Source organism: Rattus norvegicus, chromosome 10 (assembly GCF_036323735.1).
Source record: "Rattus norvegicus strain BN/NHsdMcwi chromosome 10, GRCr8, whole genome shotgun sequence".
Lineage (NCBI taxonomy): Eukaryota > Metazoa > Chordata > Mammalia > Rodentia > Muridae > Rattus > Rattus norvegicus.
In genome coordinates this window covers 58,892,374-58,906,223 of record NC_086028.1, presented here as the reverse complement: position 1 = coordinate 58,906,223, position 13,850 = coordinate 58,892,374, and the positions used below count along the sequence as shown (strand labels likewise).

General features: G+C 36.9%; 1 protein-coding gene and 1 pseudogene across 1 annotated transcript; one reads left to right on the top strand and one right to left on the bottom strand.

The window, feature by feature from the left end:
• Positions 1-452: 452 nt before the first annotated feature.
• Or1e27 (olfactory receptor family 1 subfamily E member 27) lies at positions 453-1,391 on the bottom strand. Its single transcript, NM_001000719.1, has one exon. The coding sequence runs from the start codon at positions 1,389-1,391 to the stop codon at positions 453-455; it is 939 nt and encodes a 312-aa protein (NP_001000719.1).
• Positions 11,885-12,825, top strand: Or1e26-ps1 (olfactory receptor family 1 subfamily E member 26, pseudogene 1; annotated as a pseudogene).

Here is a 13,850-nt window from a genome sequence, read left to right as displayed (position 1 = left end):
GTTTCTTGTCCAGCATAATATGAGGCCTTTTGCCATGTATTTTTGTACCCTGTGTCAAGTTTGGGAGCCTGTTCCGTCTCTTAGAATAGAGTTATTTTCCGAGGTAGAAATGAAGGGGAAGTAAATCTGAGGGGGAGAACCTAGGAAGAATGGATGAGTGGTTGTATTATAAGGCTGGGTCATATTAAATGTGAGAAGACTCCTTTTAAAATGCAGAAACAAATTTTAAGGAGTGGAGTTCTGATAAAACAGTACCTGTTACCTAATGCTTTTCTAGAACCACTATTGGAATGACATCACAGAGTCTTAGGTCTCTTTCCCTTAGAACTCCTTTGTAATATTCTCTTTTGTAAATGGGAATATTATGCAGTGTGTCTTATTGTAGGGATATATTTTATAATATTAATAAATACAATAATAGATAAATTAAGTTTAAAACTCCAGTATAGGTATTATAATGAAATTTGCTTCTTGCAAAGGACTCTGATCAGGGCCCCCTTCATATCTCTGTTTCTCAGGCTGTAGATAAAGGGATTCAGCATGGGAGTCACCACTGTGTACATCAGGGCCATGGCCGTCTCCTTCACAGTAGAGTTATTAGCTGATGGACATATATAGACACCAATAATTGTCCCATAGAACAGTGAGACCACAGAAAGGTGGGAGCCACAGGTGGAAAAGACCTTGTGTATGCCCCGTGTAGTTGAAAACTTTAGAATGGAGCAGACAATTTGTACATATGAAACAACAATGAGTAAGAATGGGATCACAATATCAAACCCTCCCAAGATAAATATCATTAGTTCATTAATATAAATGTCAGAGCATGCCAACTTGAGCAGGGCAGTTATGTCACAGAAAAAATGGGGGATCACATTGTCCTCACAGAATGACAATCTTGCCAAGAGTAAGGTGTGCAACATAGAATACAGAATGGTAAATACCCAGGAGAGCACCACTAGAGACACACAAAGCTTGGAGCTCATGATGCTGGTATAACGAAGAGGGAAGCAGATGGCCACATAGCGGTCATAGGCCATGACCACAAGAAGAACATTCTCCATGTTTGCAAAAACCATAAAAAAGTACATTTGTGCCAGACAGCCAGCATAGGAGATAGATGTGTCCTGGCTCTGCATGTTCTGCAGCAGTTTAGGCATTGTGACAGAAGAAAAGCAAAGGTCAGTGAGGGACAAGTTGCTGAGAAAAAAGTACATGGGTGTGTGGAGATGGGAATCCAGACAAATGAGGGTGATGATGATGAAATTCCCCAGGATGGTGGTGAGGTATATGGCCAGGAACAGGGCATAGAACAGATGCTGGTTCTCTGGAGGAATGGGCAGGCCCAGGAGGAGGAACTGAGAGATGAGGGTCTGGTTATTCATTATCATTCTTAATCTCCAGTATTCTAATGAGGAAATTATCAGGGTTGCTGAAAATGAAAATAAAAATGAATATATATTCCAGAAATATATTATACAAAAATGAATCTTACAATCATCATAGTAATTTTAAACTCAAAACTCCAAATATCTGTAATCATTACAGTCATTAATGTTCTTTCTCATTTTCTCTTTAATAGGTTTAAATCTCCTCTTTTTTTCCTAGACACGTCTATGTTCTTTCTACTCAGCTACAAATTGGACTAATGCTTCTCTATACTGCTGTCTGCTCATCCTGGTAGACTGTTGTCTATTCATCTGCTGTTTGCCCTATGTTTTTTGTATATTGATGTTCTTAAAAAATTGTATAAGCATTATCATCATAATTTTATATAAATTTCAAGAAAAATCCACATATTCCTATGGACTAGGTTACTCTTTCAAACTTGGACCAGAATGACACTCTAACTTATATTTTACTTCACTGTAAACAAATTAACTTCATTCCATAAATTTATGGAAGGCGTCAGACCCTCAAAAGTCCCAGGTGAAACTCACGCTTTCATTTCTGCTGTCTCCCAAAGCATTTCTTGTTCTACCATTCTGGTCTCCCATAGCACAGTAAAAGAAAATAAGGTTTTCATCAGAAATCAGTGATTTTTAAATCCATTTACTTTTTCTTACTTTGAACTGCTGTCATACATTATACAAAACCTCTCCTAAATTCTCCTTCTATTTTATCAATTCCTCTCTGTAAGGTTATATCAATACATGAGGACCACATCTTGTCTGTATTGAAATACAGAGGCAAACTCAGTAATGTTCAAGTTCTCGTGTCTCCTGATCTTTCTCTTCTCCTTCATCAGGCTCCATTCACACTGCGGCATTATAACAAAGAGATTCCATCATATTTTTTTCTGCTTTATTTTTCAGATTATCGCTACTGCTCTAAGAATAAGGTCAAAGCTCCTACAAAGACATAGACACTGTTTCATTACCTCACAGGTGCCAGTGGCACATCCCATATAGTTTCACAGTGACTTTTGGTTTCTCTCTTTATCAATGATGGGGTTAGGATTCTTTACCTCCTTCATTTTAGAGGCTATCTTCCTCTTGCTTATCACTTCCCTGTTTCCCCTTCATCTGTTCATCCTCACTCATATCTGAGAAATATGTCTTGTAACATGCTGAGCTGAATTTTCTCTGTCCTCCCATACTGTTATACCCTCAGCTATGTACCCTAGCATCATATCCCTAACCCATGCAATTAATATGTGATCACTGATTAATCTATTTTTGTATTAGTTATAAACTATATAAAGGAAAGGTCACAAATGTATTCATTTTGTTTGGTTGTTTACAATCATTCAGATCTCCCAACCAGGGCCAATACCTGTTATGATGCATGAAATTGGTTGATGAACATTTGTTACATGCTGCTCAAAATGATACAGATTTTTTTTATGGTCAAAGGTAGAAAAGTCCCCATTTAATATGAAGACTTGAAAAGTGAAACTCTATACTGTTCATCAGAGATTTGATGTTGTGTTTCTGTACTCTTATGCTTAATCATCTTTATCACTCCACAGTGATACTGATGACTCCAAGTCATATCCATATGGTTTAATACTCAAAATGTCATTGACATTGATGCAGCAAACAGGATGAAAAATTTTATGAATTAGCAAAATGGAGCAACAGCTTGTAAGCTTCAGTTCAGTTATTCCTCAGATGTCTATAGTATATATGATGGTGAATTTATGCATCAAGTGGGATAAACCCTGATGCTGATTTTAGACCATACTAGTTGCTATACAGATATTCTATAAATGTTATTCAAGTCTGTAGAATTTCAGTAAGTCACTAACACTTCACTACAGGGTGAGGTTCATTCACTCAGATGAAGGAATTGGGGGAAAAGAACAATTTGGTGTAGAAAAGTGTTGCATCATCTGCCTTAGATACAAGTGTGCAATATCTACTCTTCTTAGTGCCTCCAACATTTCAGACAGTTCTTCAAATGTTCACCTAACACTGAACCTAATGTCTCTAACACTGGGTAGTCTATATCCTAGTCACATGCATGGGAAGGCATGTACAAGTATGCACATGAGTGCATGCACACGTATACCCATTATCCTGTGATTCTGGACATCACTGGCTATTCAATCTATCATGGGTCCTAAAGCTGCCACAAGAGAAGAAATATCAAGAGATCTTAACAACTTTCTAAAACAGGCTACAACCTAGTCTGACTGCTTACACCTTCATGACTGACTGCTTTACAATATAACTGAATTCAGAGATTGCACACAGATTTTGTGGATTAGCATTACAGAGGATAAACCAGGTAACACAAAAACATGCACCATTTAAAAAGTTGCTCTTCTTATGTATACCATACTGGTCTCAAACATGGAGCACTCACTGCATCTGTGTCCCAAGTACTGCAATGACAAAAATGTGGCCACATTTTCTGTCTCTCATGTTAATGAACAGTACTTTTGTGTTATATATGATGTGTGCCAAGGTGAGAATCTGAGAAATCACTATCCACAATTATCACTGATTTGTTGATTGACTTCCTACATTCTCTATATATTAAGACTGTAGTTCTCAAATTAAACACCACATTAAAAACATAAAGGGTACCTTCTAACCTTTGACATACCTGCATAACCGTTTGGATTCTGTAGAAGTACAGAGTTTGATTGAGTAGCTTTCACTGTAGATTTACATGAACACCTAGATGATGTTAATATCATTCTTAATAAACACTACTTAAGAGCAATAACATACAATATCAGTGACCCAGATATTTGTAAACTTGTACAGATAAAATTAGTCATCATTTTGAGTAGAACACTATTTCAGAGTTTGTTCAGACCTCAGAAGTGAAAGCATAGTAAACAAACCTTAAGCACTAAAGTACTAAACTCCATCTCTTGTTACAGTCTTGTGTTGAAATATTATGATATTGGGAAAAATCACACAAAAAGTAATAGTAATGAACACAACAATATGAAAGGTGTTACATGGTAACCATGAAATGATTACTATCATAGTATGACTAAGAAAAGAAGAAATGTGTCATACCTGAAAAACATGTCTTTCATAAAACAGAAATTCCAATTGACTGCAAGACACCTGCTTATTTTCCTGAATTAACCCAGCACTGATGAGTCTGAGTCATAGTTTCTGGTTCATGATCCTGATCACCTTTATTTAATCTGCAGATAGAAGAATAGCAGCTGCTGTATACACATCATCTATCTGCCTTATCCCTACTCACAGGCCTTTGCTGCCATCCCTGAACTTTAAGTGCCCAGCATGCCAGAGATCCTATATAACTCATTAAAGACATAGTAATTATGCTGGACCTTTCTAAAACCAATTTACCTCAGGGATCTCTAATTGAGACCAATTATATTCAATGATCACTATTTCCTACACCTAGGAGATGGAAGAATTTAAAGAACAACAAACAAAATAATAAATAAATAGCAGCAATAATAATGCCAAAAACACTTGGAAAAGCATACTTCCATGTTCAGGTGATTAACATGGCTTCTTTTGAATGGATCACGCACCCCCCGTTTTAGTAAGAAAAGTAATGTTGACTGACACCTCATATTATCAGGAATTATTCTCAATGTTATTGACTTAAAGTATATCATTCAACAAAAATTTGACAAACAGTTATGAATAGTTTTTATATTTTTGGTTATGAGCCTAGCTTTTAAGTACTGAGCCATCTTTGAGCTCATCAAACAGTAGTTTTTAAGCAGAATGAGACTGTAGAAAACTACCCACACTTAGAAGATTCCAACAACATCAAAATTCAACATGATTATCTGCAAGAGAACTTAGGACATATATCTGCTTCTTGAAAATTTTAAGTTTTATCTTACAATATTCTGTCTGTGCCAAGATGTGAAAGGGGCAGGAATAGGGCAAGCAGATGGCACATTTAATGTTTCCTCAAGTCAATGGAAACGGTGTCAATGTTCCCACATGTTTACTCATTGTGCCTTCTTACCTCTGTGTGAAAACATTAATTGTACCTACTACTACCATTATCCAACCCCTCTTCATCTATGAGTTAGAGTTACACCAAGTTATTTTACATTTTTGTGACTATTGTGAAGGGTATTGTTTTCCTATTTTGTTTCTCAGCCTGTTTATCACATAAAGGAAGGCTACAATTTGTTTGAGATAAATTTATATCCAGCCACTTTGGTGAAGTTCTTTACTAGTTGTAGAAGTTCTCAGGTAGAATTTTTGGAGTTACTTAGGTATACTGACTATATTGTTATATCATCTACAAATAGTGATACCTTGACTTCTTTGCTAATTCATATCCTCTTCATCACCTTTTGTTGTCTTATAGCTCTTCTATCTCTTGTATTCTGTTGGTGACGCTTGCATCTATGACTCCAGATCTCTTTCCTAGGTTTTCTATCTCCAGGGTTGTCTTCCTTTGTGATTTCTTTATTGTTTTTATTTCCATGTTTAAATCCTGGATGGTTTTGTTCAATTCCTTCACCTGTTTGGTTGTGTTTTCCTATAATTATTTAAGGGATTTTTGTGTTTCCTCTTTAAGGGGTTCTATTTGTTTACGTGTGTTGTCTTGTATTTCTTTAAGAAAGTTGTTTATGTCCTACTTAAAGTCCCCTATCATCATCATGAGATGTGATTTTAAATCTAAATATTGGTTTTCTGATTTGTTTGGATATCCAATATTTGCTTTGGTGGGAGAATTGGGCTCTGATGATGCCAAGTAGTCTTGTTTTCTGTTGCTTAGGCTCCTGTGCTTGCCTCTTGCCATCAGGTTGTCTCTAGTATTAGCTTGTCTTGCTGTCTCTGGCAGTGGCTTGACCCTGCTGTAAGCCTGTGTGTCAGCACTCCTGTAGACCTGTTTTCTTTCAAATGGACCTGAATACAGAGAGTTGTGTAACTCCTTCAGCTCTGGGCACAGGAAGAAACCAGAAATTTCCTGTCCCAGACTACTCCTGCATTTGTGTGTCCTGAGGCCACCAGGTGGGTTGCTTGGAGCAGAAGAGATGATCTTACCTCTACTCTCAGATGTGTTGGCACTCCTGGTGACTGGCTTTCAGTTCTGGGCACAGGCAGAATCTGGAATGGTCTTGCCCCCTGACTTTTCCCAGGTTCCTGTGCACAGAGGCACAGAGGGCACTGGGCATATTCCTCTTGGGCACAGATATTTGGGTACAGAGAGCTGTGGGACCAGTTCAGCTCCAGGCACAGGCAAAAACTGGAAGGTTTTTGCCCCTGACTGCTCCTAGGTTCCTGTATCCAGAGGGCACTAGGCAGATTCCTCTTGAGTCAGGAATGTGAGCAGAAGTGGTGGTCTCCCCTGCGCTCTCAGGATTGTCCGCACCTCTGAGAGTCCAGCTCTTTCTCCCCAAGAAATAAAACTCTAAATGCACAATTACAATATGACTAGGTACATACAATAGATTCAAACAAATGAGTGTACATTAGTATTCATAGGAGTGCTAATTTTTGTTGTCCCTAACTAAAGAAATCAGCAAATGATTATGTAAACAACCATGGCACACCTGTATTAGACATATTATTCAAAAATTAGAAGAAAAATTATTGGCACATACAACTAAATAGACCTACATTGAAAACATGCTAATAGAAGGAAGCCAATCATGAAGAACTTATATTCACATGAAATATCAAGAATGGTAATATCTCTAAGAGATAATGTTTAGTAGAATTGCCTGTAGATAGTTGGAGGGAAGAGTAAGAGATTTTGGGGGGAATTTTTTATGCTATAGTGTGTTCTAAAATGCACTGTAGAGGGCTGCAGAGATGACTCAGCAGTTAAGAGCACTAACTGCTCTTCCCGAGGCCCTGAGTTCAATTCCCAGAAACCACATGGTGGCTCACAACTATCTGTAAAGGGATCTGATGTCTTCTTCTGGTGTCTCTGAAGACAGCAATATTGTACTCATATAAATAAATAAATCTTTTTAAAAATACACACTAGAGTGCTTTGATTGACTAAAACTGCTTAGCTATTTAATTATACTTATGTGTACATCACAGTTTCTAGGAATGATTACATTGAACCTAAAGCCCACCATCCAACCACTTTCATTTCTTATGTCATCCAAAATAAAGAGCATGTACTGCATCATTCTTTTTGGAAAAATTGAAACAAACTGATTAGCAGCAAAATGTAGTTATTCTAAACAAACAAAGTAGGCAATGCTGTGTCTAATCTTTTTAATATATCCTTAGACACCTCTTACTATTTACACAATCTAAAAAAAAGTTGCTCTTCTCTAAGAGCCCAATAAAGATTAGATAATTATGGATCAAGATTTCCTGGGGTTTTAAGTTTATGCTTATTATGTGCAGAACTTTAAAATACAGATGAGTTTCATGTCCGGGAAGCTATCCTGAATGTAGGAATTTTAAATGTGACTTATGGCCTTGTGATCAATGGTGAACTCATATAACATGTAATTATACAATAATCTCATATATATGGAGAGAGGTTGTGTATTGGTGGATTAATGTTTTCATGGGGAGGTAAGAAGGCAAAATGAGTGAACAAGCATGGGAACATGGACTGCTTTTATATTAGCTAGGGGAAATATGAAATATATACAATTTCCTTCTTTCCATATTCCTGTATTTTTCACATATTGGAACACATAAAACATTGAATGATGACATTTAAATTTTTCAAGAAGGTTGTATATCTGCCTTAAGTCCTCTTTCAGGTAGTCAGTCATATAAAATAGAGATGCTGTCCTTGGAAGCTTTCTAGTGTGCATGGATTTAATACAGTCTCATTTTCCATAAAACTGTTCTTCAGAGAGCTAGAGAGATGGCTCAGCAGTTAAAGACGAAACTCACAACCAAAAACATAAAAACTACTCATGATTCCTTGAGCAAAATTTTTTGGTTGAGACACTCGAAGTCATTAATAATAAGAATACTTCCTGAAAACACAGGGTCATTTTCAGTCACCTTTCTTCCCTTTCCCTGATAATAGTGAGCTCTAGTCAAGTGGAAGCCATGTTCATTGCCTGAATATGGAATGCATGTGCAGCTTCCTTTTCTTTTTTGCCTATATTCTTAGTGCTACTTTTAAATTAGTTTTGCTTGTGGTTTTCTTAAATTTTATGTTCTCCTAAGTATAGGAAGTAGTGATCAGTGAATCTAATTGGTCTCTACAAGAGAATCCTGAGGAAACTGGTCCTAGAAAGGTCCTGGATAATTACTATGTACTTAATGAGTTATTCAGGATCTGGAGTCCTCTGGGATGCTAGGCACCAAAGGGCCAGGGATGTCAGCAGGAGTACGGTGTGAATAGGAGTGGTGCAGATAGTCCATGAGTACCAAGGCTAGAGTTCTTATACCTGCAATTAAAATAAAGGTCAGCAGAATCATGAACCAGAAACTTTGGATCAGTTTCATCTGAGCTGAGTGCAATCAAGTAAATAAGCTGCTGTCCACTGAAATACCTGAGTTGTCTACGACAGTTTTTCAGGTATGATAACTTTCTTCTTTTCTTTGTATGCCATGACTTCAGCACACTGTTCTAGAATTTGTTTCATGGTCACCATGTAACTCCTTTCATATTGATGAGTTTATACAAATTACTCACTATATAATTTCCTGTCATTATACTACCATTTGAACATGAGATCAGCCTTGTGAGGTGAAGTTCAGTGATAAAAGCTGATGAGTTGTTTACTTGACCTTAACCTGGTCTTAATAAATACTGAACAATGTGCTTTCAAAGACAATGAATAATTTTACCTGCCCAGGTTCACAAATCTTTGTTTTACTGGTATTATTGATAATTGCTCCCAAGTGTTAATCAAGAACAACTGACATCATGTAAGTGTTCATGTTATGGTACGATGAAATATATTCAACAGAGTTCAAGGCAATCCATTGTGATTTTCATATGCTGTTAAATTTAAGAACTATGGTTTAACATATAGAGAAGACATAAAGTGCATTGGCCCATCAGTGGTAACAGTTGATTGTGATTTCTCTAGCTTCTGGTCTTTCAACAAATGCCTAGATAACACAAAAGTTCAGTTATAGAAGAAGCACAAACTTGGCATGTTGGAATATGCCTGTCATGCCAGAGCCCAGGAATCAGAGGCAGGTGTGATGTATGTTTGAGGCCAGTATGAAATACATGAGGAGACTATCTTTTTAAAGAGCACATGATTTATCGCTACAATGTTCTCCCTCTGGATTGTTAATTCATGATATCTATATGTGAAACCTCTGAAGTCATCTGCATTAAATATTAAAATTCTATGAATTTTCAGGAGTCAGACTTGTAATATTTCAGAGAATGTTGCTTAGATCTCTTGATGTTTCATTTGTTTTGTCAGATTTGAGACATGTGATAGGATTATTAGGAACTGTTGTCCATAATCACAAGTTGTTGCATGTATGTGTATGTGTTTGTGTGTGTGTGTGCTTCTGTGTGGTGTGTGTGTGTGTGTCTGTTTGTGTGTGTGTCCATGCATGTTATATAGGATACAGACTGCCCCAGCATTAGAGACTGAAATATGTAACAACTAAAGAAATTGCTGAGAAGAGTGGAGGTTATAGGCTTGTATATAAGGATGAAGAGGCAACATTTTTCTACACTCAATTGTCCTTTGCCCCTAATTTCTTCAGCTTAATGCATAAGCTTACCATGTAACGAAATGTTAGTTACTTTAATTAAAGTCTAGAGATTATATTGACATTTAGAGGATATCTTCATAGCAACTAGGTTTTTTTCCAAATGGATATCAGGGTTAAGCTCACTTGATGAATAAATTCACAATCACAAACAGCATGCTCATCTGAGGAATAACCCAATCGAATATTTCAAAGTGATGTGTTGCTTCTATCCTTATAATTCATAAAATTTTTCAACCTGTCTATGTTCTGCACCAATATCAATTGTATTTTATGTATTAACACATATATAAATAGATATAGATAGATGATACATAGATAGATATTATATAATAAAAATAATTATTCCTAATATTGCAGAAATACAACATTAGAACTCTGGTAAACATCATAGAGTTTAAAATTTAGTGCTGAATATTCAAGTCTGTCTATGTGCATATGAATTTTTCTACCTTTGAAGTTAAATCTGCATCAATTTGAGCAGCAAGTAACAAATATTCACTGGCTATATTGATGCATCATGATAGGGCCATAATTTGTAATTAGTAATTGGTAATTGAGAATGTAAACAACCAAACAAAATGAAAGAATATATGACCTTTCCTACACATAGTTTACAATTTATGGGCATAAAGAATAAAGTAGTGATCAAATATTAAGTGAAAGAGATTATATGTATAGGATACTAGGGAACATACCTGAAGGTCTCACTTAGTATGTGAGGACAGTAAATTTAGTTGAATATATGATAAGCAACATCACTGACTTATGAATGAGGATGAACCAGGTGAAGGAAAACTGAAGGGAGGAAATGACAGGTCATAGGAGGAGCAACTCCAAAATATGAGAAATGAAGAGTACTAACCTCAAAATTGATGAAAAGAGAAATGCAAGTGTCACTGTGAGACCATGTGAGATGCACCACCCACACATGTGAGATAATTAAACAGCATTTATGCCCTAGCTAGGAGAGTTTTCTTTAACCTCAGAGCAACAGTGGTAATCTTAAATCAGAAAAGGTATGAAGGAACTACTCTGTTAGAATGCCAAAAAATAAATGATCCATGTAGATGGAGAAGAGTAAATGAATGGATGAAATAGAAGAATGGAGGATAGACTCTGGATAGTGTATAACATGTAAGAAAATTATGAGTGGATCTACATTCAAAGATTTGTCTAAGGCTGATACTTTAAACTATACTATGGCAGACGGGAAAGGAAGTAGAATGATGAATGCTTTGGGAGACAATAAAGGGAAGATGTATACTTCACTTGGGTTTTTGAGATGCTGGTGCCAGTCATAAATGCAATGGAAAGAAGATGATTAGTTAACAGTGGAGCAGAACTCAGTATGTTACAGAGAAGTGAATGTATGAGTTTGAAGTGGTTTTCTAATGCATTGGAGTATAATAGGTTTTCTTGAAATTTATATAAAATTATGATGATAAAGTTTAAGCATATCCTCCAGGAACATCAGTATACAAAATAATGTAGAGCAAATTCCAAATCAACAAACAACAGTCACCCAGGATGAGCACATAGCAGGAGAAAAGCATTAGTTTATCTTGTATCTCAGTAGAAACAGAATAGAAATATCTAGGAAAAGGGGACGATATAAATTAATCTCTTTAAAACAAAGTTGAGAAAAAGTCATTAATTGCAATAATTATGGACATTTGGAGTTTTGAGATTATAGCCATTATGACTATTAGACCCACTGCTATAAAAATATTACCTCAATACATATAATTTATATTTTGTGTGACTCTGATATTATCTCATTAGGATACTGGCAATAAAGAATGATAAAGAACAACCAAACTGTCATCTCCCAGTTCCTCCTCCTGGGCCTGCCCATCCTCCCACAGCACCAGCTCCTCTTCTATTTCCTGTTTCTGGCCATGTACCTCATCACCATCCTGGGGAATTTCATCATCATCATCATCATCATTCTTCTAGACTCCCATCTCCACACACCCATGTACTTGTTTCTCAGCAACTTGTCCTTCTCTGACCTCTGCTTTTCCTCTGTCACAATGCCCAAGTTGCTGCAGAACATGCAAAGTCAGGACATGTCAATTTCCTATGCTGGCTGTCTGACACAAATGTACTTTTTCATGTTTTTTGCAAGCCTGGAAAATTTTCTTCTTATGGTCATGGCCTATGACCGCTATGTGGCCATATGTTTCCCACTTCATTATACCATCATCATGAGTCCCATTCTCTGTGTGTGTTTGGTGCTGCTGTCCTTGGTACTTACCATGCTGAATTCCATGTTGCACACTCTACTTTTGTTAAATTGTCATTCTGTGAGGACAATATAATCCCCCACTTTTTCTGTGACATATCTGCCCTGCTCAAGTTGGCCTGCTCTGACATTTATATTAATGAACTAATGATATTTATCATGGGAGGGATAATTATTGTCATCCCATTCTTACTCATTGTAGTTTCCTATGTACAAATTGTCTGCTCCATTCTAAATGTTTCATCTACTCGGGCCATCCACAAGATCTTCACCACCTGTGGCTCCCACCTGTCTATGGTCTCACTATTCTATGGGACAATTATTGGTCTCTACTTATGTCCATCAGCTAACAACTCTACTGTGAAGGAGACTGCCATGGCTATGATGTACACAGTGGTGACCCCCATGCTGAATCCCTTCATCTACAGCCTGAGGAACAGAGACATGAAAGAGGCACTGATAAGAGTCCTTTGTAAGAAGAAAATCTCTTTATAATGCCTACACTGAAGTTTTTAAACTTATATTTATCTAGTAATTATGTTGCTAGTAATATTATCCAATGTGTACTTACAATGAGACATAATACATAATATTTCCATTTACCAAAAGGTGTTTAGCAAATTGCCTCAGTTAGGGAAAGTGACCTTATTGACCCAGTTATGGCATCCCCTGACTTGCATAGGTGATTCTAGAAAAGCATTAGGTAACAGGCACTATTGTATCATATTTCCATTTATTACATTCAGGGCCTCCTCAAGTCCAGGCCGGGGTCTCAGTGCTGAGGAGAAGAAGGGAACATGATCTCCTACATTTAACCCAGAAGCTACATACAATTGACTGCACAGAAGTGATAACTTCATTTTCTCCAAGATGATATCACTGGGTATGCACACCACACTTAAGGGCAGGCCACATGACCAGTCATAGATAATGAAATCAAACTCAACAGATTTTTTCATAATGCTTTATCTGAACCTTTTTAATATTATTGATCTTATATATTATTTTTTCTGATTGTGGTTCTTATGGTTATGAGGTATGTGAATGTTTGTGTGCTTTTTTAACATATATTTTATTTACATTTCAAATGCTATCCTCGTTCCTTGTCCCCCCCTTGAGAAACCCCCTATACCATGACACCTCCTCCTGCTTCAGTGAGGGTTTTTCTCACCCACCCAGTCACCCCTTCCCAACTCCCAGACCTGAGATTCCCCTATACTGGGGCATTGAGCCTTGGCAGAACCACGAACTTCTCCTTCCATTGATGCCCAACAAGGCCATCCCCTGCTACATATGCATGTAGAGCCATGGGTCTGTCCATTTGTACACTTTAGATGTAGGTTTTAGTCCCTGGAAGTTATGATTGGTTGGTATTGCTATATGTATGGGGTTGCAAAACCCCTCAGCTCCTTCAATTCTTTCTCTAACACAATGGAAAACCTATTCTCAGTTCAATAGTTATCTTCTAGCATTCACATCTGCCCTCTGTCAGATGTAGGATTGATAAAACTCTTTTTCTA